Source organism: Eutrema salsugineum, unplaced genomic scaffold, assembly GCF_000478725.1.
Source record: "Eutrema salsugineum unplaced genomic scaffold, Eutsalg1_0 scaffold_9, whole genome shotgun sequence".
In the NCBI taxonomy this organism is placed as follows: domain Eukaryota; kingdom Viridiplantae; phylum Streptophyta; class Magnoliopsida; order Brassicales; family Brassicaceae; genus Eutrema; species Eutrema salsugineum.
The window spans coordinates 12,188,238-12,213,232 of record NW_006256342.1 but is presented as its reverse complement, the minus strand read 5'-3'; the positions used below and the strand labels follow the sequence as shown (position 1 = coordinate 12,213,232).

The window sequence follows — 24,995 nt, the reverse complement described above, 5'->3', positions numbered from 1 at the left end:
TGCAATCTCCTAAGTCCTAAAACAATGCCTAAAGACCTAAAATGCATGCAAATGAGACATGATTTTGACTAGAATATGTACATTAAATGATGCAATTTATGAATATATCACCTCCCTCACGACGTCGCCTTCCGCCACCAGCGGATGCAATAGCATCTGGGCCAGACTCATCAGCATCTGGGCCACAGATGTCGCGATGCACCATGTATCAGGCATGAGCATCGGATGAAAGATGTTGCCACGATGGCTCACATTGGGGTGGAAGATGGGGGTCTGGAAGTGCACCTTCGGTGGCTTCCAGGGGAAATCCGGAGGGAAGATGATGCGGAGAAAGAAGACACCCCCTTCGTAGGGAGTTCCCGGCGGACCGGTGATGGTCGCCGCCCACACATACACGTCCTCTGCCTCCACCCCGGCGGAGTATATGGGCGACAGGTTTGGCTGGAGGTCAAGCAGGTATCGGCGCATCCAGTACTCGAGACGTGTTGATGACGCCGGACGAATGTTGTGAGCAAAGTGGGCCATTTGGGGAAATTAGGGTTTTGAGTTAGCAAAGGGAAAGATAAGATTATTTTTTTTGACGTTTAGGGAATGTTTCTTTCTCTGCGATGGTGTTATGAGAAGGCGAGGGTGTGGTATTTATAGAAGAAGAAGTTAAGCGGTGGCATGCATTTATGGCGTCGTCTCACTATGGGATTTCTCTCACTATACAAATGCTGCCTTTCTCTATTCTCACACGCGTCGTTTTAGATAACATAATTTAATAACGACAAGACAGTTACCCAACAACCAAAGAGCAGCAATATTTTAAACCGACTAATACCAAACCAAAATCCTCTAATTAAATATAAACTGATTCTTATAACAATAACAAAACAATATCCTCAAAATAAATTTAAATTTTGCAAACAACACGATCCCACAATTTAGTTCTTAAAAAAACCATAAATTCAAATAGATAGCGTGATAGAGTGAACATCCGGGACTGTTAATTCCTACTCTTCTTCTTCTTCTTCTCATGCTGCACCTCCCCTTCCTCGGCTGAAACACCAGATTGTTCCTACATGGTAACAAAGATATGTGGTTTATACTATAGTTCTACCTATTAGTATCAACTAATTCCTATTACTACCAAATAATACCTATAAGTACCAAATAATACCTGAATTCCAGTCCGTTGTCTGGTCAAATACTTTCTGACAACCGCTGCCTTCATCTTCGTCTTCTTCTTTTCCTTCTTTGCCACCTCACCTCACACTTCTTCATTCTCTTCAACTCTTTCTTTATTCTCTTCTTCTCCTTTTTTTCCTTCTTCTCCCTCTTCTCCTTCATCACCTTGTTCTTCTCCTTCATCACCTTGTTCTTCTCCTTCATCACCTTGTTCTTCTCCTTCCTTCTCTTCTCCAAGACATTCACTTTGAATTGCCTCTTTCACATATGATTCAACGGACTTCAATCTAATATCCATGCCATTGATGTGGTCTCTCATTAGTTGGACTGCTCATCCATACTCTTCTTCAACCCTTGAATCTGGTCCACAATCCCACTCGGCGCTGGAGATTTAGAGGAGGCATTCTTCACTGGTTCAACTCGGTTTTTTCATCGTCCAAGCTCATATCCTTCCAGAATATCGGCTTCCCATCATCAATTATACGACTCGTCCAAGTATCAGGAATTGTATCACTGTTATCTGGGTCTTCATACCTTTCCATGATACCAGCTAACATATCTTCCTCATCAGCAGATGGTTCCAAGATACTCTGGATATCTTTGGTATTACCGAGTGTTTTGTAGAGGTCCGACAGAGGAAATCCTTTGAGAGTGAATGGTCTGAACTTTGTCTTACACATCCGAGGACACTCTATGTCTGCTCCTTTAGCTTCTTCTCTGTATATGTCCTTCAGACAAGGTATTGCTTCAAAAGGTAGCAACTCCAAGGGAGTAACAAAGCCAGGAAATGTCCAAGAATCTGTTTCGACGACCCCATTGAAGTGCCTCAATGTATGTTCAATTTCCTTTAGATTCGCATCAAATGAATACCTCCCCCAAGGAAATCTTCTACACGCATCGAGATCTTCTACCATCCTCAAGAATAAAGGGTCTACCGAGGGAGCTCCCTTACCAGTCTTAGCCTTACCACCTAACACGCTTGCTAGAAAGTACAAAACACACATTCTTAAGCGATCAGGACCACCACGCATCTTTTCAAGCTTCTCTTTAACAACAGCAAGTGCAGGGACAGTTCCTTTCTTAAAATACTTCTCCTTAAAATCACTACTGCCCATCTTCTCATAATTCTTTGGATAATCATGGCAGTCTAATCCAGATATGAGTGCATGTTCCTTAAGCGAATACCGAATTGGAACTCCATTAACAACAAACCAACACTCTCTCCTCTTGTTTGTCTTTGCTGTGCGTAGAAGGAGCGTCCACAACCCCTGAGTTTTATGAGTTGTATCCAAATACATGGCCTTGTACATATTCCAGAAGTGCTTGAATTGAGGATGCTCGCTAAACCATCTTAGCTCCTCGGGTCTCAGTCCCAGTGACGGCGACTCCAGATTCTCCACTGCGTTGTGGATCCAGTACCCAACTTTATTGCCTTGTTGTACTGATTTGGACTAAAATACATACTCAGTGGTTGTATTGGCGGCTGGTTTTCCTCATCATTACGCGTTTGCTCACTACGCGTTTGCTCCTCAATCTCACTACGAAAGCGTAATGGCTCCCACAGCGTTAATTGAAGCGACTCACTATCTCCTCCGAATGATGTCATTACAGTAAGACACATCTAATTATCACCGGATCCACACATCAATCAAAGTGAACTGAACTCAAATTTTGCAGGTAATATTAATTTCAGTTCCTCATTCCTAAACCCATGTATCAGACACTACAGATTCATTCGTAAGCCTTCTGCCTAAGATAATCTACAATAAAACGACAAAAACGAAGAAGAAACGAAGAACGAATTTGATGCGAATTTGAAGATTGTGATCAGTTTAGAAAATTTAAGATTTTTCGTAGTATCTTCGTAGTTGTACCTAATGGAACGAATTTTCCAGAAATGATTTACATTCGAATTTAGGATTATTTAAATTTAGACCTGAAATCAGATTCGGTATAGCTAACTGGGTGTGGATATTTGATTCATGACTATTTGGATCAGTAAATATTTTAATGTTTTAAAGGTGACTGAGTATTTTCTCGCTTTTTGATTTAAAATAATTTAAAAATAAATTAATTTTTATAAAGCTAATATATGAGAATAAATTGAGTATATGAAGATTTGATTCAATTAATTATTAGAGTTTTGGCTTTTCAGCATATTTCTTCACCAATTATGACTTTTCAGCCGCCCGCTCGCGTGGACAGAACCCTCGACTTTCTGCAGAAATCGCAAACTTCACCATTCATTTCTTGAAATTCATGATTCTTTTTTTTGCTTATACAGATTTTTTCATCTCGACTTTGATCTTTCTACATCTCGGTTTATGAGGTAAGCCTTAACACTCTTGTGCGTTTTCTGATATGATGACGAATCTGCTTCTGCCCAATTTTGTTTCCTCATTAAAATATTGATAGGTCGTCTTGTGGACACAGATCTCTTTTCTTTTTTTTCGATTTTGCGTTTGAAATCTCTACTGATTATTTTTCCTTTCAGTCTTGGTTATTCGCTGTTCTTGATTGAATTTGGAGGTATTTTGTATCTATTAATTAGGGCTCTTGAAATTTTGGATCACTGGAACGAAATCCTTTTCGACTGCTAGGGTTTCTTTTGGCTTAAAAAAGGATTTTTTTCTTTTTCTTTCCTTCTCTCTGTAAGTAGCTAATCAATTTTATGATCTTTCCGTGCAGCTCGAAGGAGAAACCCACTCTCGGGTAAGTGATCTCAATATCTACATTTTGCTTATTAAATTTAACTCAAATTTGAATCTTTTCCACATTTATATTTTTTTTTGTATTATTGAGCGGTTCGTAAATGTTCTTTCTCTCTATCTCTGTCCATGGGAGTTGAAAATGTATGTGTTTTGATGTTAATGATTAGTCTTAAGCTGTGGTAGAGTGTTTTAAAGTATGTTGAAATGAAATGTGAGTGACTCTTTTGAAATGAAATGTGAAACCAATGAGTTTATTGTTAGAGAAATATTTAGTGCACATTAAGTTTAGAAACTGCTTGCCTTTAATATAGTTTTTTTTTTTATGTGTAGAGGTACGCGGATTAAGACCCGCAAAAGGAATATTGCTCCTCCTCTGGACCCTGCAGCTTTTTCTGATGCAGTTGTCGTAATATATCTAGATAATGCTGGTGATCTGGTACTTCTTTTGTGTTCTAGTATTTGTATTTTGTCTTATGTCTTAAATTGCTTGTAAGAGTATTGCACCTTAGGAGCTTGTTGCTAAAGATGGTGTACTAGGAGAACTGCATCATTAGTTTGTGTTCTTCACAGTCTCGTGGATGTTTGATTTGCTTCGATACAAGGGAGACTAGTTTATGTTTTCTTGTATCGAGTGACTTTTTGTTTTGCTTATCTTTCCCGAGATTATTAATTGATGGATCTCTCTGATTTAAGGTTGTTTTCATTGGAGGACGTACACAAACTTGTTCAGTGAAATCTGATGATGGAGAATGCCATCCTTACTCTATAATCGACTGTGAACCAACGCGAGAAGCTATTTTACCTTCAGTTGTATACATACAGAATATTTTGCGGAGGAAACCCTTCCTTATAAAGAACCTTGAAAACGTTACGCGGAGGTTCTTGCAGTCGCTGGAGCTTTTCGAGGAAAGTGAGAGAAAGAATCTTGCAATATTTACAGCGTTCGCGTTTTCCCAGAAGCTCTCGGGTTTACCTGCAGAGACTGTCTTCCAGCCATTGCTTGAAGATAATCTCGTTGCCAAAGGGATAGTACTCACTTTTGTAACAGACTTCCTCAATGAATATTTAGTTGAGAACAGCCTTGATGACTTGATTGCTATTCTGAGGCGTGGCAAGATGGAAGACAAACTCTTGGATTTTCTGCCACCCACAAAGCGAACTACTGAAAGTTTTGCTGAGCATTTCACGTGAGTTTCTATTGCTTGAAGTTTCCTGCATTAGTCCACTTGTACAGCTTCCTTGCTCTTCGGTTTCCATCCATTTCTCTTTTTTTTTTTTTGTCATTTAACATCGATACAAATGCCATTGCTAAGATAGAGTTAGTGAGAACGATTCTAAGTAGTTTAACTTTTTTTGTGAACATAAGTAGGTTAACTTTTGTTGATAATTTGTTGAGTTCAACAATTCCCAGGTCATATGATTAACATGCATTGTCAAGAATATTCTATAATTTACTCTTCCATCTGTGTCCTGATTCTATTTTCTTTTATCAGTTGCCTTCTCTGCGTTTTTTACTCAATATCTACATTGATTTTTTGTACAATATTTTTCCTTGTGATTTTAACAGCAAGGCGGGATCAAAGCGGTACTTACAGGCCAAGTGACAGAGGAAACTGACATAGATGAAGTGATTGAAACAATGAAGCAACAGGTGAAAGATGCTAAACTGCCAGAGATTGATGTCGTACGTGTGATCTGGGACGAAATAATGGATGCTGTTCAATGGTCTGGGAAAAAGCAGCAGCAAACTCTGTACTACGTCAAGTTAGTGTTTGACTTTAGAGTTATTGGAAGTATCAAAGCAAGATTAAGGTTCTTTCGGTCTTGAAGCTAAGTTGTTGTTGTTGTTGTTGTTTGGTAAGGCTCCGCTTCTTAACACATTCTGTAGCAGCGGGAAAATGGAGATGCAACTGATGTACAAAGTACATATGCAATGCTATGAGGATGCAAAGCTGATGAAAGTGTTTCCTGAGGTAGTGATGTCACTGTATGAGCTAGATGTTCTTGCTGAAGACACTATTCTTCATTGGTATCGAAAAGGAAGCAATCCTAAGGGCAGGTAACTGTTTTTCTTTTTCTAGGAAAAAATGGTTGTTTTTATTAATAGGATTCACCCCTTCCCTTTACCTCTTTAGTAATGTTTTGTGTTGGTTTTGTAGGCAAACGTTTGTGAAGGGATTGGAGCCGTTTGTGAATTAGCTGGAAGAAGCTGAGGAAGAAGAGTGAGACACAATCTGCTGTTTTCTTCCTCTCTTCTAATAAAACACAATCTTTGATTTTCTTAATGCATTTTGAGAAAATTTTGTTTGAATGGATAATTTGCTTGTTTTAGTGGGTTGTTTGTTTCTTTAACCTTTTTTGAGTTAAAAGGTTCCAAAAAGAAAAGAAATCTGAATAATTTACTCACAAAATTAAATTACTATCTCTTTACTAAATACAGCAAGAAAACCTTATCCAAAAAGTAGGGTCTTGATTTAAAAACCACAAAAAGGGGCAAGGAAGAAATGAGAAACTCGCGTGTACATCCATTAACCCCTAAGCCACACAATAACGAATCATAATGGAAATAGACTCCAATGACTACTTCCTGCTCTCTCCTCCATGCTTCTCCTCCCTCCGCCGCCCTTCTTCGGCGCTTCCTCCACCGGTCTTGGTCTTCCTCCAAGGTCCACCACCGTATTTCTCGAGGTACATTCCTTTTGATTTTTGGAATCTTCAGTGTTTATATGTGATCTTGTTCAATTTTAAGCGATGATTCCAAACTCTCTTTAGCTGTACCACTTACAAACTGTTTTCAAAAAAAATTTCAGTTCACATGTTTTTGTTCATCTTCTATTTGAAGCATTTGGTTAGATACATGGAACCCTGATGTCACATAACATTAGTCTTTTTACCTTCTTTCTATTTGACTTATATGTCCTAGTAACTTTGTTAAGGAGCAACCATAGGATCGGAAGAAAATCGCAAGCATTAGCATTGAGTTAAACACCACATTTAGCCCATGTACAATCTTCAAGAACATAAGATTTACTTTTGCTACGTTTCTGAGGTGTGAGCACAAAATGAGAAGCAAAAGAAACGCTTGGTAGTAATTGTTCAAGACGATTTGATGCATTTAGCCTTTTTTGGTATGATTTCTTCAAGATCCACTCTGGATCATTCAAGAATGTTCACTCATTAATGTTCTTTGTTGAATGATACATCTGCTATTGATTTATAACAGATTGTAAATTTCCCAATGTACTCTATCTTACTATGTAACTATCTCCTCGTTTTTTTTTTTTTTTATCTCAGTCTTGAATAATGCCAGCAGGACTGAAGTATCCATTGATAAATCAGAAGCAGACAAGCTTGTTGATAAGATTGATTTTGGGGAGCTATGCAATGAATTTGAGTGCACAAGTAGCCCGCAGGTCGAATCCACTGCCAGACAACTTGCTCGCGATATTCTTGAACTCAGGGAAGGAAACCGCGCCTTTGCGTGCTATGCAGTTTCCGTTAGATATAAGGTACATTTTTCGTCACATTATATGTTACAAGCTCATATCTATTTGTGCTAAACGTAGTACTACTTTTTATTTCGTGAGTAAATTCTTCCAGCTTCAAGCTGTCTAGAACAAATTCAAAACTAGCTAGAATGAGATAGCTCTTACATTGAAAAGAGAAGAAGCTTTTTTTTTCTAGTTAAATGATCCTACATATGTTTGGTGAAAAGACATTATGGCTAATAAGCTAATGGATGAAGGAAAATATAGGTTTTAGACATTTTGGCCGCGTAAAATTGATTTTGCTCGAACAGTACAACAGTTGTTTTCATCATTTCTCTCTTTTGGTCTTATGATATTCCTTGGCAATAAGTAAATATATCGTGATTGATAGTGATTGCAGGATGCGATTAGATGTTTTACAGGCCGTGAGAAGTATAAAAGACCACTGTGGATAACTAATGGGTTAGAGAATCCCACCGTGGTGAGAACCAATCTCGACCTTTAACATTTTTTTTTTGCATTTTCTAACCATTATAGTTACAAGAAATGTGTTTTTCTCCTTCTTATTTGTGTATTTATGGCATTTATCTGTAGACAATACAAGAGATGGTAATGTTATCAACCAGTGTCTTGCGTATTAGATGGACAGTCAAAGGAAAACCAAAATCTATTCTTGCTACTGTGAGTGGAGATCTGATCATCAAAGTCAAATCTGAGTTTACTCTTAACCAGATTAGTGGCCAAGTGATTGAGCATGAAGAGTATTGGGATTCATCTTCATCGTCCCCTATTGCTCAAGCTTATTTCTGGACATCCCGCCGCCTCTTTGCTTCTTCTGAATCCACAAAAGACTTGGTCGATGCCACGAAAGACATCACAGCCAGTTTCACAACTCGGGGAGAAGATACAGAGATATATCGTGATCCAACCGATCCAACTAAGGTCAGTTTCCACAAACACTAACTGTTTTTCATAGTTCTTTCTTGAACCATAACGTAGGTCTCACAAACCCGAGACACACTAGACACAAAAGGCTATATAGTCCGATCTCTATGTTTAAACTAAAATAATGTTGTAATGATGCAGTATTTCCAAAGAGACGACAGCTTGGAGAGAGATGTGTATCAGATTGCACTGTTTCTTGCAATTGTCTACTTTGTTGTACAGTTCTTGAGGAACACCCTCTAATTACACCCCCTCTCTCTCATCTCTCTATAACATATAATGTAAATGTCTATATATTGTTGTATATGATCTGTATAAAAAAACTGAACAACAAATTGAGAAGTGTGTTTGTTGAGATGAACTTTTTACATCATTTCATCTTCTTTCAGCATTCATCACCAAAAAAATATGCTCATATAATCAGATGAGCGGTCTTTCTAATGAAGTAAAAGCCACTGCCATGAATGTCGACAAAATTGTAAGAAGCTTTCCGATCATCAACAAAGGAGGAGCCGATGAGAGGTTGTCTGCTCCGACCGAGTAAACTCCTCCTGATCCGTCTTTTACTTTGATGCTTGATGAACCTTAAAACATGAAACCATTTGTTTGTAAGACAAAGAAAGGATGAAGAGTGAGTTTGGTTTGCTATCTTTTTGGGTTCTTAGAGATACTTACAGTTATGGTCTGCCCATCCAATCACCTCGTTCTCCAGATCGTATACTACTAACTTGTTCGAGAGCACCATATCTACAAAATGACTAGTCCTAGTTATATTATAAAACATGACAGACCAAAACGAGACACACATTATTGAGGTTAACTGCTACAATCTAGCATCTTCAATGTTTATGTGTGCCGTTTAACTCAATAGTGAGCAATATCGAAAGAAAGATTTCATTAGAACTTTGAAGTTTACCTCCCAAGAGAATCACTTCTGATCTATCTTCAGTTGTCATTCCACCAATTTGCCAACCGAAGCAATACATGTTTTTCTATTGGCAAATGAGTGCACAAGAGTTATATTTCTGGAATAGTGAACATTCAAATTGAACTACGAAAATACAGAACAGAATTGGTATGACTACAAAATCCTAATCAATCTTGATAAGAAGTTTAACAATGTTGTTGGAATCTGGCAAGAGCTGCCCTATTGGCTTTGCTTACCTCAAGTGTAAATAGATAATCATGCGGATAAACAGTTAGTTTGAGAGAGTCCTCAAATTGAAAATTTACTGGTGGGAATGACTGGTCCACACTGCATGTTCAAGGAAGAAGAAGATCTTAGCATACAACAGAATGACTGATAGGTTCAAGCTAGTTTCAGAACAGCTTATAGATTTTTTGTTATTCCACAAGACTGATAAACACATACAATGAATTCGAGATTGACGCATGCTTATACAAATACATAGTGACATAGAAGTTATGTAAGCAAGATGAATATTTCTTAATCAAGACAATACACACACACACACATACAAGTTATCGAAAACAAGCCACTGATTCATAATTTGGTATCAAAGAAGAAACACGTTAGGGTAAAAAAGCATGCCGTCTTACTCTTTACTGAAGCTGAAACATTGGAAAGTTTCTTCTACTATGTGAAGTTTTACGGGTTGACGAGCAGTGATCTACACAGCAAAAAAGTCATGCTAGGATTGTGATTCACAATTTCGAATATAAACTCAACTTGGAGCAGAGAAAGTTACCGTTTCTATTAGGGACTCGTAAAGTGCCCTTGGTAAGTAAGCCAAAGTTGTACCACTGTCAATAATGGTTCCTCCGTCCCTGACAAGACTTGGTGGAAGAACCAGAGGAGCACCATCGACATCCATCTCCGTCAACATAACGTTATAATGCATCCTAAAAAATTTCCAGCAACGCATGTTATCACAAAATTCATGAGTCAAGAACACCCCTAATAGATATAAACATGTCTTAAGTCTTAAAGTGCACTAAAGATAATATCAAACCAGCTCAATGGACCGGTGAAGAAACTTCCAGCTCATATTGGCACAACCAAGAATTATGATCAGAACATACTAGACAAATCTATGAAATTACGGCATATATCAAGAAAGCTGTTCAATCTAAAGGATGAACTTGCACAATTTATAAGCAACATAAGGTAAATGACTTGAGAAGACATCACGTACTGATTAGGTACCATAGGAGTTGTTTTAACAGTTGGAGAATCCACTACACCAACAGCAAAAATCCCACCTCCTTTGACATTATCCAAGCAATGCGAAAAAACTCTTTTTGCGTCCCCTGTGGCAGCTAGTTGTGAAAGCACAGAGGTATTTGCTTGTCCAAATCCCATAACACCATCAACTGCTGACTCAGAATTCCCAAGTTGTCCAGATTGATCACTTCCACACCTGTCTCAAAGAGGAGTCCTTGTGAGAAAACACAAGAAGACTTAAAAGTTCACTTCACAAAATATAATTCAATACATTTTAGCACGATGTCACATTAATGCCAAAGCTCTCAAAGATCCCAAAATCACAAATAGCAATGATATGGATGTAGCGCATACACAAAAGCATCATATTGTCAACACAATTCATAAGAATGCATTCTTTCATATGATCAGGTAACATAGAAGCTAGATATTAAGCTCTCACCCGAATACAATTTCCTGACCAAGTGGTCCGGTTTGTAGATCTCCGGTAACTTGTTCGAGTGTTAAGTTATCTCTGATAAAGTTCCCTTCACTTGTGCTTTCGTCTGCGTAGACAATATGATAACTACATCCAACAGCGGGCTGACAACTATCGGAATTCGCTATGAAAGAACAAAAATCATCTTCACAGCCAACCTTCTTAGAAGTTGAGGAAGCTTTCGCATCATACAACGATAAACTGAACTGCATTGGCCAAAAAAAAAAAAAAAAAGAAAACAAAGATGATCCAAGCTGAGAGCTGGAGGACAATAGACGTCAAGAAAATGAAGCAAGGAGAAGAGCGTTTACACCCAAATTAGTTTTCGAGGGACATTTTGGGCACGGAGCGCAGTTGATCCATAGAATATCACTTCCTGTATCAACTTGAACATGATATTCCTTTGGTGGCGACCCGAGCTTGATTCTAGTGAAGTATAAACTGAAACAAAAAGTAACCAAATTAATTTAACTTCATGAGTACCTATACTTGCGCATTGTCTTCCCAAATGATTTCATTTCATACATAATACCACGTCGTATCAACTAAACAAAAATTCACCATTACAAGCATTTTACGAATCATGGAGTTCTAACTCAAAACTGTAATCGGCAATTAGTGGAGATTGGTATGTTCATTACATAGTATGTTAATTAGTAAAATATAATACAATTTTAGAAATTATGGGTTTCATACTCAAAACCAATTGATAATTGCGACCGAGGTATACGTTCATTATATTGTACTATGTTAGGTCTAAGACTTTCGATGTGGGAGATTCTAATGGACTTTCTAATTCACATTGTTCGAATTTAAGACGGCCTCAAAAGAGAGGGGGATAAGAACAAAACCCGACAGAATCTACGCGGCTGTCTCCGCCGAGAGGGAGATCAACGGACGCAAGCATCCGAGAGTGGCGGCGTGTGTCGTGAGACTTGAAATGAGCAAGTTTCTTCTCTTTCCCTGCGAACTTGTGTTGTACCTTAAACACGAAATTGCATGATGCAAATTCGATCACAATTATGAAAACTGCCACCGCAATGCACAACTTTCTCCTCAATTCCATCGCCATGCACACTGTTTCTCCGGCGACAATTTTGATAGATTATTTGGATTAATATATTAAAAATTCCAGTGATCTTTGTTCATATTCAGACAAAGGAAGGAGAGAGTAAACGGCAGAGAAAACGCAGAGACGCGCTTTCAAAGGCGGATATAGTAAAGAGAATTGCCAAATGTGATGTTTTATATTTTTGTTTTTAAACAGCTAAATGCTTTTATTTTAAAACCAATGCTTTTTTTCTTCTATTGAACCAATGCTTAGATTAGTAAAGAAAAGAGTAATTGCAATTTCCTTATTTGTTGCCTTTGTTTTGTGTTGTTCCAATTTCCGTTTCTAATTAGTAACGCATCCTCTTTTGTGACAAATTAGAAACGGTAATCAACACTATAATTTTATAATTGCATTTTCTGGGGATGACAACTCACCTTTTTGTTAATTTTAGTGTTGCCACATTAATAAATGAAAAATTAAGAACATTAATGAGAACGTTCCTTTAATACACATCTAAATTAATTTGACACATCAACAACCTTTGATTCAATCGCTGCAACGAAACTAACAAAAATCAATTTCATTAAATTTCTCTATCCCTGCACATCAAACAGCAAATAAAATAAGTGTAAAGAGCTCGCATGATTCACATTGAAAGGGAAATGACAAGATAGAACAATATTTGATAGGGTGACGAAGGAGATGGAATTGGAGAAAAAAGCATCTTTTGAAATTCTTTTGACTGGTGACTGTGGCTGGAGGCAGCGGCTGTTCAAAATTAGCAACAAAAAGTCGAGCAAAAGAAAAGTTGTATTATAGTGACCACGACTGTGAAATCCCAAATTTAGGGTTGAGGTTATTTTTTTTTTTCCCAGCGACTCGATCTTTAAACATTTTTCTTTAATTTTTACAAATCCTTAAAGTTATAGAGAAAAAAAGTCATAAATGTTAATAAGAGTAATTTAGTATTTTTGCTCGATCCCTCCCTATATAAATGTCAGCCATTTTTTTCTGCTACAAAGAGTTAACGAAGTGAAACTAAAAAAAAAACCTCTATAGCATCAGTTTAAAATTTGTCCAAGTGAGGGTTTTGCTGAGTTGTTTGTCAGCAACTCAGATCGATCTTTATACCTCTGGAAAGATCTCACTGAAAGAAATCCATAGCAGTTTTTATATCATAAATCCGAGGTAAGTTCCATTTTGTATGCGAGCTCAAAGTTGGCGAAAAATTATTTTTTCTAGTTTCGCAAAGCTAATTTCGAGAAATGTTTTGCCGTCGATCTTAAAAAAACCCAGATCACGGTCTACCCATCAGTTTGAAGCTCTTGCATCCAACCTTTCAGATCAAGTTTCACATTTTAATTCTAAGGTGGGATGCGAAAGTTATGGGCTTGCCTTCTCGACCAAGAAACAGCTTAGTCATGCAAATCTGAAACCCTTGTTTATTGTTTTGTGTGTATCGCAGACCTTGGGACGCATATTCTAACCAGTTTCTCCAACGCACCGTATCTTCAACCACAAGGGAAATGTGAGGCGGGACTTGTGGATCTATAGGTTGTCTTAGACATAGTTGTATATGTGTGTTCTGAACCTAGAATAAGAGATTGATTGGTAATAGAAACGAATATGAATGATTTTTTGAGAACTGTTGTATGTATTGTTGATTGGTGTTAGTTTAGACGTGTAAGAGCGCATGATTGATCCTGGCCTATGGACGGATTGCTTGCTGGTCTTCACGAAAGACGTTTCGCGAAGTGGGACCATGGCTGGACCATACACAGAGGAAGTATGGCCAGTACAGGGACTGATGGGCCTGTGAGATTTGTGGCTGATGAGTCACCAAATTTAAACAGTGTCATGTTCTCGTGAGTGGGAACTTGTGTGCTATATTTTCATGTACTTGTGAAAGATTTATGATTGTTGTTCGTCTAATCTTAGGTTAAGTAAACATATATGTGGTTATGTTAAATTCTTCGTATAGATCAAGTGAACAGGTAGGATCGTTCTCACTGAGTAGTTTGTTATCCCCCCCTCTCTCTTCTTTTTCAGGTGAGACCTAAGAGTATTAGGTGTAGTGAATGATGCGGTGTTGCTTTTGGGGACATGGGCACATTTTATTTAATTATTTTTTAAAAGAATTTTAATTATATTTTCTTTAGTTTTTCTTTCAATATTTAAAATTTGATTTACTGTTAAGACGTTTCGAGTTTCGAGTTTATTTTTTTCTAATAAAGTATTTTAGACAATAAATGAGTATTTAATGAGTTTGTTATTAAAAAAAACCGTTAAATAAATGTAAATCAAGTTAGGTTAATTTGCAGGTTTATGGTGTCTCAACCACCGTCCGGTGACACAGATCTCACCATGCTCAAATAATGTTAATTTACCGCACTCCGCATCTTTCAAGGTTTGGTCTCTCAAATCCTCTACGCCATCAACGACTTTGTTAAATCCTTTCCATGTTAAGTAATTGTTTCATGCCCTATACTTGTCTCTAGATCTAACAAGAGGATGTTATGTTAGTGTGTTTTGTTGTAACTTCTTTTTATATAATATTATGCCATTTCTAAGTTTTTTTGGACTCTGTCTTTGAAATCTTATTGGTCGTCTTGGTGAAAGTTCTTTAGTGTCTATATTGATATCTTATATTGACATTTCGAAGAACAAAACATGGAGAAATCATTGACAAAGGTTAGATGCATAGAGCGGTCATGAGGCAGATCTAAGTGAATCTGAAGCTGGAAAATTTTGTAAGATGTATCATTTCTTTTGTAACCTGCAACATTTGGAGGTGTAGTGAGAGTTTTATGCAGAAGCTTGAATGTCGAACAAATACCTTCACCCGATTTAGCGATGACTATGATTTAGTATGATCTGAAAACGGATGCAGAGATCGGGGAAGAGATCAGATATAGAAATCAACCACTTAACACTGTTCAAATGTCCTTCCAATTGATCTCTCCAAGCTTTCTCTCTCTAAAAAATGTTTTCTATCTCCTCTGTAATTTTTTTGTTACCAACAATCACAAATGATAACACCGGTTTTTGACCATTTTTATGGATCACTTTACTATCTGTTTGCAGGTGTTTTTACGTCGTTTTCAAATGTTTTCAAAGAATTTCTATGTTTTTGGATTTTAAAAGATTTTTCAAGTAACGTAGGAAAAATAGATGCAAATTGGAACAAAAGAGCACTTTTAGATTAATTCAGATTATTAGAACTCTCAAGGAGAGACAAAGACATTCTCACCGTCTGATCATCCCCAAAATTGGGTACTTAACAGAAGACTCAACCAGCTTTCAAATATAATTGGTTTGGAGACATTCCAACGGTTGGATCTAAAGATATTCCAGTTTTCCCAGGGACAACTGAAGACTGCCTCGAAGCCACGCGACCGCGGCCAGGACCATGCGACCGCGGCCAAGCCTTCCTATTCCACGTTCATGCCTCATGCGACTGTAGCCAGCTATGTCTGAATCACAAAGCCCAATTCTGAAGCCCAAATCAAAAGGCCGACCTTAATTCTGAAGCCCTAGACGTCCTCGAGTATTGAAGACTCTATATACTTGTCAATTAGGTCATTTTTTAGGTATCACTTTCATGTTTTTTACAGAGACAACTTTCTTAGCCGTTTTTAGTGATTTGTAGAGAAGATTTCTTAACCTTGGATTCATCAGTATAAAAGCTTTTCTTCATCTCTTTTCTTTATTGTTTTAAATTGCTTTCATTAAAACCAACGATGATGGCAACCTCAACTATGTCTGAGTAGATCCCGAGTTGGACATAGGGTTCCCGAAAGGAGCTCTTATAATCGATTAAGACATCTAAATTTTTTAGATCTGGGATTTTATTTATGTTCTTCGTTTATTCTTGTTCTTAAGGTTGGTATGCTTGATTGATCAGGTACTTAATGAGCTTAACGGCATCTAAAAATCTAGATATGTACCTTATGGATGTTGTGACTGCATATCTATATGGATCACTTGATAATGACATATATATGAAAATCTCAGAGGGAATAAATATCCCAGAAGGATCAAAGATGCCTGAAGCATCTAAAGATATATGTTCGGTCAAATTACAGCGATCACTTTATGGATTAAAACAATCCGGATGCATGTGGTATAATCGCTTGAGTGAATACTTGTTGAGTAAAGGATACATCAACAATGCGATATGCCCTTGCGTGTTTATTAAGAAATCCTCATCAGGATTTGTGATCATTGCTGTATATCTTGATGAATTGAACATAATCGGAACTTAAAAGGAGATTGATCATGCAAGAACTTACATGAAAGAAGAGTTTGAAATGAAAGATCTTGGAAAGACAAAATTTTTTCTAGGGCTCCAGATTTAGCATTTCCATGACGGAATATTTGTGCATCAATCAAATTACACCAAAAGGGTGTTAAAACGCTTTAAAATGGATAAAGAAACTCCTTTGAATACTCCAATGGTCAATAGATCACTTGATATTAACAAGGATCCATTTCGACCTTGTGAAGATAGCGAAAACGTATTAGGTCCTAAAGTATCTTATATGAGCGCTATTGGTGGGCTTATGTATCTTGCAAATTGTACTTGACCAGATATAGCCTTTGCTAATAATCTACTTGCAAGATACAGCTTATCTCCTACGCGCAGACATCAAAATGGGATAAAACATATTTTTTGTTATCTCCAAGGTACGATTGATCTGAGTTTATTTTATCCTAGAAACCTCGAAGTTGGTCTAGTTGGTTTTGCAGATGCAGGATATTTATCAGATCCGCATAAAGCTCGATCGCAAACTGGATATGTTTTCACAGTTGGTGGAACAGCGATCTCGTGGCGTTCTCAAAAACAGACTTTGATCGCCACTTCTTCAAATTATGCGGAAATCATTGCTCTCCATGAAGCATGTAGAGAATGCATATGGCTCCGATCTATGACTCAACATATACAAGGTGCAAGTGGAATAGTCATGGATACGGAACCAACAAAAATGTTCAAAGATAATGCTGCATGTGTCGCTCAACTTAAAGAAGGTTTTATCAAGAGCGACAGAACAAAACATATTCCTCTAAAGTTTTTCTCTTACACTCAAGAACTAGAGAAGAATCAGGAAGTGGATATCCAATATGTTCGCTCGAGTGACAATGCAGCAGATCTCTTTACAAAGGCGTTTCCCACTACATCATTCAGAAAACATATCTATAGTATTGGAATGCGCTGACTGCAAGATCTATGAAGAAAATTTATATTCATCACTTCGAGAGGGAGATTACGATACTGTACTTTTTTTCCTTGTCATATTTTTTATCCCAATGAGTTTTTCCATGATAAGGTTTTTAACGAGGCATTACGTAATATGTTATTAGTGATGGATAATCAAGAGAGAGTGTTAAGTAAATGATTTTCCACCACAATATTTACCTATCTTTAATGTGATAATGTGTAGATTTCATTACCATTTACTTGTGGTAGTTTATGTTTGCTTCCCCTTATAAATAGATGATACCTCCCCATTCTATTTTGTAAGTAACTGAAGTTAAATTAAAAGCTTCTTCTCTTCATATATCGTCGCTTTACTTCCACTCAATCTCTCTCCTTCTTATATATACACATATAAACAAATCTTACTTTATCAATCATAGTTTACAAGCGTCTGATCTAAATAGTTAGTGTTATGCAAGTTTTCATTAAGTGTCCGAGCTAGAATGAAACGAGCGATTCTACCATAGGAGACGAAAGCTACATATGGTTGAGTCTTGTGCAAGCTATTGCGTACACTTGTGGCCGGGGCCAGAGCAGATTGCTACTGGTCAGGGTCGTGAGTGACAGTTAGTTATGATCACAAAAGTGACGTAGTCATACCGCCGTACTCTAGCTCTTGAACCCTAGATATTTATATCACCAAAAAACACAATCTAAAATCTTAGTTATTTGAAACCGATTATGATCCTCTAGAGCGTTCCTGAAAGCCCAACATTTTAAATATTTCTTACAATTTCGATTAGTTTACTTGCTTTCTTAGATCTTCATTTCTACTTGTATTCATTCGATATTCAACTGCTTTCTAGGATAGTTTTATTTGCTTTCTTTTGATTAGTTTAGATAGTGACACAGCCCAACCCTCTTAAAACTGATTTAGTCTAGACATAAACTTAGAAATCATGGAAAACACTAGGCACACAAATCCATGTGGATTCGATCCCTAAGTACTCAACCGATCAGTTGTGCAATTGCAGCCTCGTTAATCTATTTAGGGTAAAACTTGTTAGGAACTACTCACATCTCGCATCAAGTGTTTGGTGTCGTTGCCGGGGATTTGATTTGCTGTTTGTTGATTTTCGTGTTCTAACTTCTGTTCTGGACACTTGATCTCTAGTTTCTTTTTAAGTTTTTGATATCTCTTTTCTCTTTTTTTTTGTTTTTTCTTGTCTTTTAACGGTGCATGAATACTAGGCGCACGCCTGCAGCAAACGTTTCGATCCTAGACCAGATTGACAGACACATAATAACTTTGAAGACATAGGAGAACGAAAATGATGGTCGATGATCCGGACCATCATGGAGATCCTTTAACCCGCAATCTTAATGACAACCATGACGGATCTGATCATGGTGATGACCGAGTAGATGATCAAAGAGGAGATGATTAACCTCAGCTCGATGGAGATGGAAACCAAATCCCTCCACGGAATCCTCAAAACTGAGATGCTGTAGACCCTAGAAGAGAAGAGCATGCAGCCCTTGATGCACCAATCAATGCTGCCGAGAATGACAACCAAGGAGTACAGAAAAATGGACGCAACAACCGCCCCATTCAGCCCACAAATCAACACCGAAGACAAGCCTGAAACCATTGTATAGCTGACTTTGATGCACCAACTCAGAATTTCTAGAACCCATCTGCAATTCAAGTACCTTTCCCAAACCAAAATGAATCCAAAGTCAAACCACAGATCATTTCTTTGGTGAAACAAAACCAATTACATGGAGTCCCTTCTGAACATCTAATGGATCACATTGAGCTATTTGAAGAAATTTGTAGCCTGATTAGAACTAACAAAGTTCCCAAAGATTATCTTAAATGTAAGCTTTTCCCTTTCTCATTAAGTGATAAAGCTCACTATTGGTTAAAATCTTTACCTGCATGATCAATTACTAAGTATGAAAAATGCAAAACTGCTTTCCTGAACCACTTCTATACTAAGTCAAGGTCGACCTGTTGAGAAACAAAATCCAAAGTTTCCAACAAGGTCCAATCGAGTATTTTTATAAAGCTTGGGATGGGAGCGTTTTAAGGAGTATAAACATGATTGTCCACAACACGGCTTTCCCGGATCGAGTCTGCTGAGCACATTCTATAGGACTGCAACCAAAGTACAAGTTTTTACTTGAAACAGCCAGCAATGGAGATTTTGGACAAAAGACCATAGTAAAAGGAAGAGCTCTCATCGAGAATCTTGCTCAAGCTAATAACAATGATTGTCCATCGCTCAACAAAGCCGACATGATCAGATAACAAGGAGATTACTGAGCTGAAGAACATGGTGAACCAACTTCTGAAGAGCCATAATCGTCTAGTCCATGCTTGTGAAACCACCAATGGCGTGGAGGATGAAGGATATTGTGAGGCAGATCACAACAATCCAAACTTTCAAGAAGAAGATGTGAACTATGTAGAAGCAAAAGGACCATATCAAAACCGCTTCAACAATGGTTTCAATAACAACTTCCGCAATGCCAACCTCAACAATCTCTCTTACCGAAATCTGAATGTGGAGAACCCCCAAGATCAACAATACCTGCAGCAGCAGAGACCATTCCAAAACAAGTTCCAAAACGGAAACTATGGAGGAAATGGAGGCTTTCAACCGTGACCACCCTACAACTACCAAGGTACGAGATTCAACAGTCAATACAGATAACAGCAAAGAGGCACACCAAACCAACTAGCCTCGCAAATCGGAAGACTCGGGCAATCAATCCAGCAACTCGTCATGACTAATGAGAAGACCGCTAAAGATATAAACGTGAAGGTTGACTGTATGTACAATGATCTAAATGGGAAGTTTGAAGCACTATCTACTCACATGAAGAAGCTAGACGTTCAAGTCGCCAACTACCGATTCAATGAAGAGACAAAATGGAGCTCTTCCGGGAAGAGTTGAAGATAATCGTCAAAGGTTATGCAATGTTATCACCACATTTCTGGAAGAAGAAGCAAAAGCCAAGGAAGAAGGCAATAAAACCTCAATTTTTGTGCCTCTCTACAAAGATGTCGATGCAAAGCAACAACTTTTCAAGGTATCTCAACATTTTTCGTTTCAAAAAGGTTTACCAAATCCGATGATCTGAGACATTTTTCCTTCTCTTGCTTCATTTCAGGAATCAGATTCACAGATTTTCTATGCGATTCAGAAGCTAATGTCAACATCATGTCCAAGAAATTTGCTGAGAAGTTAGGAATAATATCACTCAAGAAATTAACTGTTAAAGTGATTTTTGGAGATTCGTCTCGAAAAGATAATGAAGGGGCGATTCAAGACATGCAAATCCTTGTAGGAGACAAGATTGTTCAAGCAGATTTCCAAGTTCTTAAGTTGGACCAAGACAAAGAGAGATCACTCATCTTTGGCTGCCAATTTCTAGCATATTGTAGGTGCAGTAATAGAACATAAAAACCGATGTGTTGTCTTCCTGAATGTGGATTTTAAGAAGTTCTATCCTACTGTCCGAGATGAAGTCCAATATCACAAAAAAAGCCTAAAGGAAATCGACCAAAAGAGAAGGAAACGGAGAAGCCAATCACAAAACAAGGCCTTTTGCAAAAGTAAGGATTGTTGTCCCACAAGATTTAGTGGACACCGATGAAGAACAAATCGAAGAGTTGATTGAAGGCACTAAAGAGAACCTGAGCAATGTCTAAGTTCGTAAGAAAAATTAAGAAAAAAAGTTGGTACTACAAGAAGAGAAAGCTATATCAACAAGGCTCAAGGATGTTCAAAGCACATCCAAGAGAGTACCTTATCCTCTTCCATGATCCTCTTCCCAAAAAGTCGAGCTAAACGACTTAAAACAAAAGCGCTTAATGGGAGCAACCCATTTAGGTATACCTTTTCTTATTTTTTCTCTCTTTTTCTATTAATGTTTCTCTTTTTCTTCTTAGTTTAAGGTGTTCTTATAAAATAAAAGGACCAAAAAAATCAAAAAATGAAAAAACCAAAAATAAGGATCGATTTTTTATTGCTCGGCCCAGCAATAACCGAGGAAATGAAGTTAGACCTCAAGAAGATTGACCGCGGTCGCGATCAACTGACCCGTGGCCAACCAGTAATCGACCGCGGTCCCAAAAAACTTATCGCAGCCAAGCAATGGCTCGCCACGGTCGTTTGTCCCCTGACCGCCGTCGTTGGTCGTTGAGCCAAATCCCTTCTTTCATTCTTTTTCCTGCATTACCAATCCGAACCAAATCCGGTCCAGAAAATTCCGCAATCCTGTAAGCTTAAAATTTTTTCGGTTTTCAATCATGTAATCATCAAACCAAGGTAGGTTCCCGCAAACTTTTGAAAAACTTTTTTTTTTTAATGATAAAACGCTTTTAAAAAGAAAAGAGAGAAACTTTTTGGATCAAAATCTTTTTTTCTCTCTTCCAAGAGATTTGGAGATTTCGGAGGTAGAACAACTTTTTCAATTCCTAAGCTTTTAAAGAAGGCCTGATCTCACTCTTTTTCAAAGTAAATTTCAAATCTCTAATCATATCTTACTCTCCACCAAGATATGAAGTTTAATCTCATCTTTTTCTTATAGTCTTAGAATTAGGTTTTTCTTAAAAGCTTAGATCTAGGTCTGTTATTGATAGAAACTGCTTAAAAACTCTAGATTAACCTTCTAGGTTGTCTGGAAGTCAATTTTAGCACCTGGTTAATGAGAATCTGAGATTTTTAAAATTTGGAATTTTTAAGCTTCTTTGAAAAAACAAATTCGGAGGGTGTAATTGGTAAATTTAGTTAAGTCTTGTGTGATTAGTGATTGGTAGTAGGTAATCTATAAGTTTTGCATAGAAACTTCTCATTCTTTTTTGGAAAATATCTATGTCAAGAACATCAAATCCGAATCTGGTCATGAACTACTCCATTTTTCAAAATTGGTATCAATATTATCCATTTGTTGATTATTTTGTCTACTGATACTTAAATAAGTATCCTTGATCATTAATCTTGTCAATTCAACAGCCATATCCACTCTTTTTGCCAAGAATTTTTCTTGTTTTGAAGGAACATGGAATCTACCAGTCATAGTAATAATAACCCGGAGATAGCACACGATGACAGCACTCTGGGAGAGTATATCCTGAGCCAAGCTAGACCAGGAACAAGAGGTCGAATAATGAAGCTCCTCCAGAAACCATGCAAAGCCGATCCACCTCCTGAGCCACCAAAGATTCGATACATTAGGAAAGAGATGAACCTGAGGATTAACTATGCGAGAAAGTTCAAGAAGCTGAACACCAAACAGATGCTTTGCATCGACTATTACACTCTCAAGATGTTTGGGATTAGAGAGGATGTTGTTTAGTATATTGATGCACTAGGATTACGACCATACATGGAGCTGAATCTACCCATCTATGCCGACTTAGTCCGCGAGTTCTTGTCGACCGTCACCCTCCACCACATGAAGAGGAGGAGCCCCATAATATCAGACAGGATTCTATCTTTCTGTGTCCATGGACAGTCTTACTCACTCACTATCTTGGAGCTTTGTGAAGCTTTAAAGCTCCCATACATTGATGGCATTCACCTTGAGGAAGAACTTGATTTAGATGTATGGAGAGAGATGGGTCAAGGTGGCTATGATAGTGGGAGGTCCAAGTCTGCTCTTTTCACTTACCCTACAGTGAGAGTTGTGCACAAACTCTTGGCACACACAGTCTTTTCTCGAGCCAACATGGGATGCATCCTCAAGTCAGAGCTCATCACACTTCAGATACCATTCTCGGATCACCCCAGACTTGCTTGTTTTGCTTGGATCATTGCGCAGAACATGGTGAAGGTGAAGCATGAGTTACATGGATGTGAGGATGCATCTACTCCTTTTGGGAATACCATTACAACCATACTACAAGCTGTAGGATTCGATTTCTCATCTGATACTCTACTCTCTGAGGCCTGGTATGATCTACTCTATCTTTCTAGAGACCACACTATCTCTCACACTATCTTGGATCCAGAGAGGTTTGGTTACAAGTTTTTCACTAGCACCGAGGAGCACAGAGTCTGTTTACCATCAGCATCAGTCCCAAAGCTTTACACAGAGCACACCCACAATGGACTCTGAAATCTGATGAGTAAGTGTCATATGTTCCTCTTTTGCCATATATTATTGGGCAGTATTTAGTGGCTAGAGCCAAGCGCAACACAGCTGCAACATGTACTCGCTATCAGCCACCTGCTTTGACCAACCATGCATCATCATCTACCTCATCCCGCTCACATTTGGACCTGGAGCACAAAGTTGAGCGATAGGGACGACGTTTTGAGCGAGTCTTGGAGGAGGAGTGACAAGACATGTATTGCACCACATTCGCCCACCACCACGGTTCTATCACCATTTTCTTTTTAGTCTTTTCATTTCATTTTCATTTTCATTTTATTCTATCTATTTTCATCATCTTTCACCACTTTTTCACACCAAGGACGGTGTGATTTAAGTCTGGGAGATGATGTCTATCTGTACTGATCTTTTTCTTTGCTTTGCTTTTCATTTTCAAGTACTTCTTAAAACTTTTAATGTAACCTATTCGACTTTTATTATTTTTTAGGAATGTTTGAACCAAAACTATGATGATTTTGACCTATATGCTTCTATACTATGCATGATATCTCATTTGTGGTTAGCACTAGACTAGGCGGTAGCTAGAGTACTTGTACTACGAACTCCCACCAGAGTACTTCTATCCATGGCGATTCTTTCTGACAGGATATACTAGCTCATTTAATTTGGACATAATATTGATATCTAATTCTCTCATCATTGATTTTAGGCATAGATCAATATATATATATATATATATATATATATATATATATATTTAGGACATCTTTTCCAAATTTTTACCACTCTCTATTGTCCTAGATGGCCAGTTCATTTTAAGCTGGTACCATACTCTTACCCAGTCTTTTATTTTCGAACCTCATGCATTCTCTCTTTAGTTTATATCAGTAGATATGTGCAAAAATGCCGGAGAGGGAGGAACCACACAGTTTTCAGTCACTCAAGAGAATGACTGAATGGAATTGGAAAGGAAGAGTATCAGTGATCTTAACTACCTTGAAAGCTCATTTTTAATGATAATTTTTATACTCTCTAAGACTCTATATCTAAAAGTGTTTCCCCATTTTTTTTTTAAAAAAAGAAAAGAGAAGAGACAAAAAGAATGAAAGGAAATGAAACAAAAACCTAAAGAGTCTTATGGTCGAACGTATTGGAGAAAAGGTGACTAGTATTCATCTATGAAGTTATGGTTTTATAACATAGACAAAGATATAAGTCTGGGGGAACTAAGAGGAGTAGCTAAGGAAGAAGATCAGAGATTTTATGGCAAGAAGAATGTGACTGGAAATTGTGGATATCGAGAACTCCATCCTCTCTTGCTGTTTTGCATAATATCCTGCTTCTACAGAAATTAAGGTAACCCTTAACACTTTAAACCTTAACCCTTAAAAGCTTTTTGAATACATAGCCTTGATTGTCTTGTTTATTTTTCTTTTGATGAGAACCACTGGAATTCTTAGTTAATGTTAAGAGCTAGTTGACTAGAAGTTAGGTCTAAGTGTGTAGATTTTCGCATGACGGATCAACAGACTAGTTATGCTTGTATTTTGGTGAGAATATTTTGGGCTACACCCGATTGATGCATAATGATTGATTTTAGTCTAGAAGTATGGTCTCTGAGATTTTGTTAGTTCCTGC

At 37.6% G+C, this 24,995-nt stretch overlaps 5 protein-coding genes across 8 annotated transcripts; 2 read left to right on the top strand and 3 right to left on the bottom strand.

The window, feature by feature from the left end:
• Positions 1-96: 96 nt before the first annotated feature.
• On the bottom strand, positions 97-525 carry LOC18009448 (ubiquitin-conjugating enzyme E2 11). The gene has a single exon (XM_006391515.2). The coding sequence runs from the start codon at positions 523-525 to the stop codon at positions 97-99; it is 429 nt and encodes a 142-aa protein (XP_006391577.2).
• Positions 526-1,577: 1,052 nt separating this feature from the next.
• On the bottom strand, positions 1,578-2,776 carry LOC112086189 (uncharacterized protein At3g43530-like). The gene is made up of 2 exons (XM_024154989.1): positions 2,635-2,776; positions 1,578-2,569 (listed from the first exon to the last, which is right to left on the bottom strand). Exons 1-2 carry the CDS (start codon positions 2,774-2,776, stop codon positions 1,578-1,580), a joined length of 1,134 nt encoding a protein of 377 aa, XP_024010757.1.
• A 548-nt stretch (positions 2,777-3,324) lies between these two features.
• LOC18009441 (basic leucine zipper and W2 domain-containing protein 1-A) lies at positions 3,325-6,278 on the top strand. Of its 3 annotated transcripts, XM_024156650.1 has the most exons (7): positions 3,325-3,499; positions 3,859-3,882; positions 4,212-4,317; positions 4,575-5,068; positions 5,449-5,645; positions 5,744-5,940; positions 6,041-6,278. In XM_024156650.1, exons 1-5 carry the CDS (start codon positions 3,495-3,497, stop codon positions 5,483-5,485), a joined length of 666 nt encoding a protein of 221 aa, XP_024012418.1. In that variant the 5' UTR covers positions 3,325-3,494; the 3' UTR covers positions 5,486-5,645; positions 5,744-5,940; positions 6,041-6,278. The 3 variants fall into 3 exon arrangements, 2 of the variants coding, with proteins under 2 accessions (XP_024012418.1, XP_024012416.1); XM_024156648.1 differs by having other exon boundaries at positions 5,449-5,940; XR_002899652.1 differs by lacking the exon at positions 4,212-4,317 and having other exon boundaries at positions 3,360-3,499; positions 5,449-5,940.
• Positions 6,279-6,387: 109 nt separating this feature from the next.
• Positions 6,388-8,672, top strand: LOC18009446. Of its 2 annotated transcripts, none has more exons than XM_006391513.2 (5): positions 6,388-6,569; positions 7,176-7,390; positions 7,770-7,850; positions 7,964-8,311; positions 8,456-8,672. In XM_006391513.2, exons 1-5 carry the CDS (start codon positions 6,458-6,460, stop codon positions 8,555-8,557), a joined length of 858 nt encoding a protein of 285 aa, XP_006391575.1. In that variant the 5' UTR covers positions 6,388-6,457; the 3' UTR covers positions 8,558-8,672. The 2 variants fall into 2 exon arrangements, with proteins under 2 accessions (XP_006391575.1, XP_024011501.1); XM_024155733.1 differs by having other exon boundaries at positions 6,406-6,569; positions 7,195-7,390.
• A 24-nt stretch (positions 8,673-8,696) lies between these two features.
• LOC18009256 (aspartic proteinase-like protein 2) lies at positions 8,697-12,103 on the bottom strand. Its single transcript, XM_006391512.2, has 10 exons — positions 11,829-12,103; positions 11,289-11,418; positions 10,942-11,183; positions 10,471-10,695; positions 10,024-10,177; positions 9,875-9,945; positions 9,479-9,569; positions 9,231-9,306; positions 8,990-9,061; positions 8,697-8,898 (listed from the first exon to the last, which is right to left on the bottom strand). Exons 1-10 carry the CDS (start codon positions 12,047-12,049, stop codon positions 8,735-8,737), a joined length of 1,446 nt encoding a protein of 481 aa, XP_006391574.2. The 5' UTR covers positions 12,050-12,103; the 3' UTR covers positions 8,697-8,734.
• Positions 12,104-24,995: the final 12,892 nt, after the last annotated feature.

Excerpts from the sequence above, each read along its gene's own strand:
- LOC112086189 (XM_024154989.1), bottom strand. The coding sequence starts at position 2,776 with ATGACATCATTCGGAGGAGATAGTGAGTCGCTTCAATTAACGCTGTGG. Across the intron at positions 2,570-2,634 it reads GCCGCCAATACAACCACTGA|TGGAGAATCTGGAGTCGCCG; the intron begins GTATGTATTTTA and ends TCCACAACGCAG.
- LOC18009441 (XM_024156650.1), top strand. Across the intron at positions 3,883-4,211 it reads AAGGAGAAACCCACTCTCGG|AGGTACGCGGATTAAGACCC; the intron begins GTAAGTGATCTC and ends TTTTATGTGTAG. Across the intron at positions 4,318-4,574 it reads TAGATAATGCTGGTGATCTG|GTTGTTTTCATTGGAGGACG; the intron begins GTACTTCTTTTG and ends CTCTGATTTAAG.
- LOC18009446 (XM_006391513.2), top strand. The coding sequence starts at position 6,458 with ATGACTACTTCCTGCTCTCTCCTCCATGCTTCTCCTCCCTCCGCCGCC. Across the intron at positions 6,570-7,175 it reads CCACCACCGTATTTCTCGAG|TCTTGAATAATGCCAGCAGG; the intron begins GTACATTCCTTT and ends TTTTTATCTCAG. Across the intron at positions 8,312-8,455 it reads ATCCAACCGATCCAACTAAG|TATTTCCAAAGAGACGACAG; the intron begins GTCAGTTTCCAC and ends GTAATGATGCAG.
- LOC18009256 (XM_006391512.2), bottom strand. The coding sequence starts at position 12,049 with ATGGCGATGGAATTGAGGAGAAAGTTGTGCATTGCGGTGGCAGTTTTC. Across the intron at positions 10,178-10,470 it reads ACTCCTATGGTACCTAATCA|GATGCATTATAACGTTATGT; the intron begins GTACGTGATGTC and ends GAAATTTTTTAG. Across the intron at positions 9,946-10,023 it reads ACGAGTCCCTAATAGAAACG|ATCACTGCTCGTCAACCCGT; the intron begins GTAACTTTCTCT and ends TTTGCTGTGTAG.
- LOC18009448 (XM_006391515.2), bottom strand. The coding sequence starts at position 525 with ATGGCCCACTTTGCTCACAACATTCGTCCGGCGTCATCAACACGTCTC.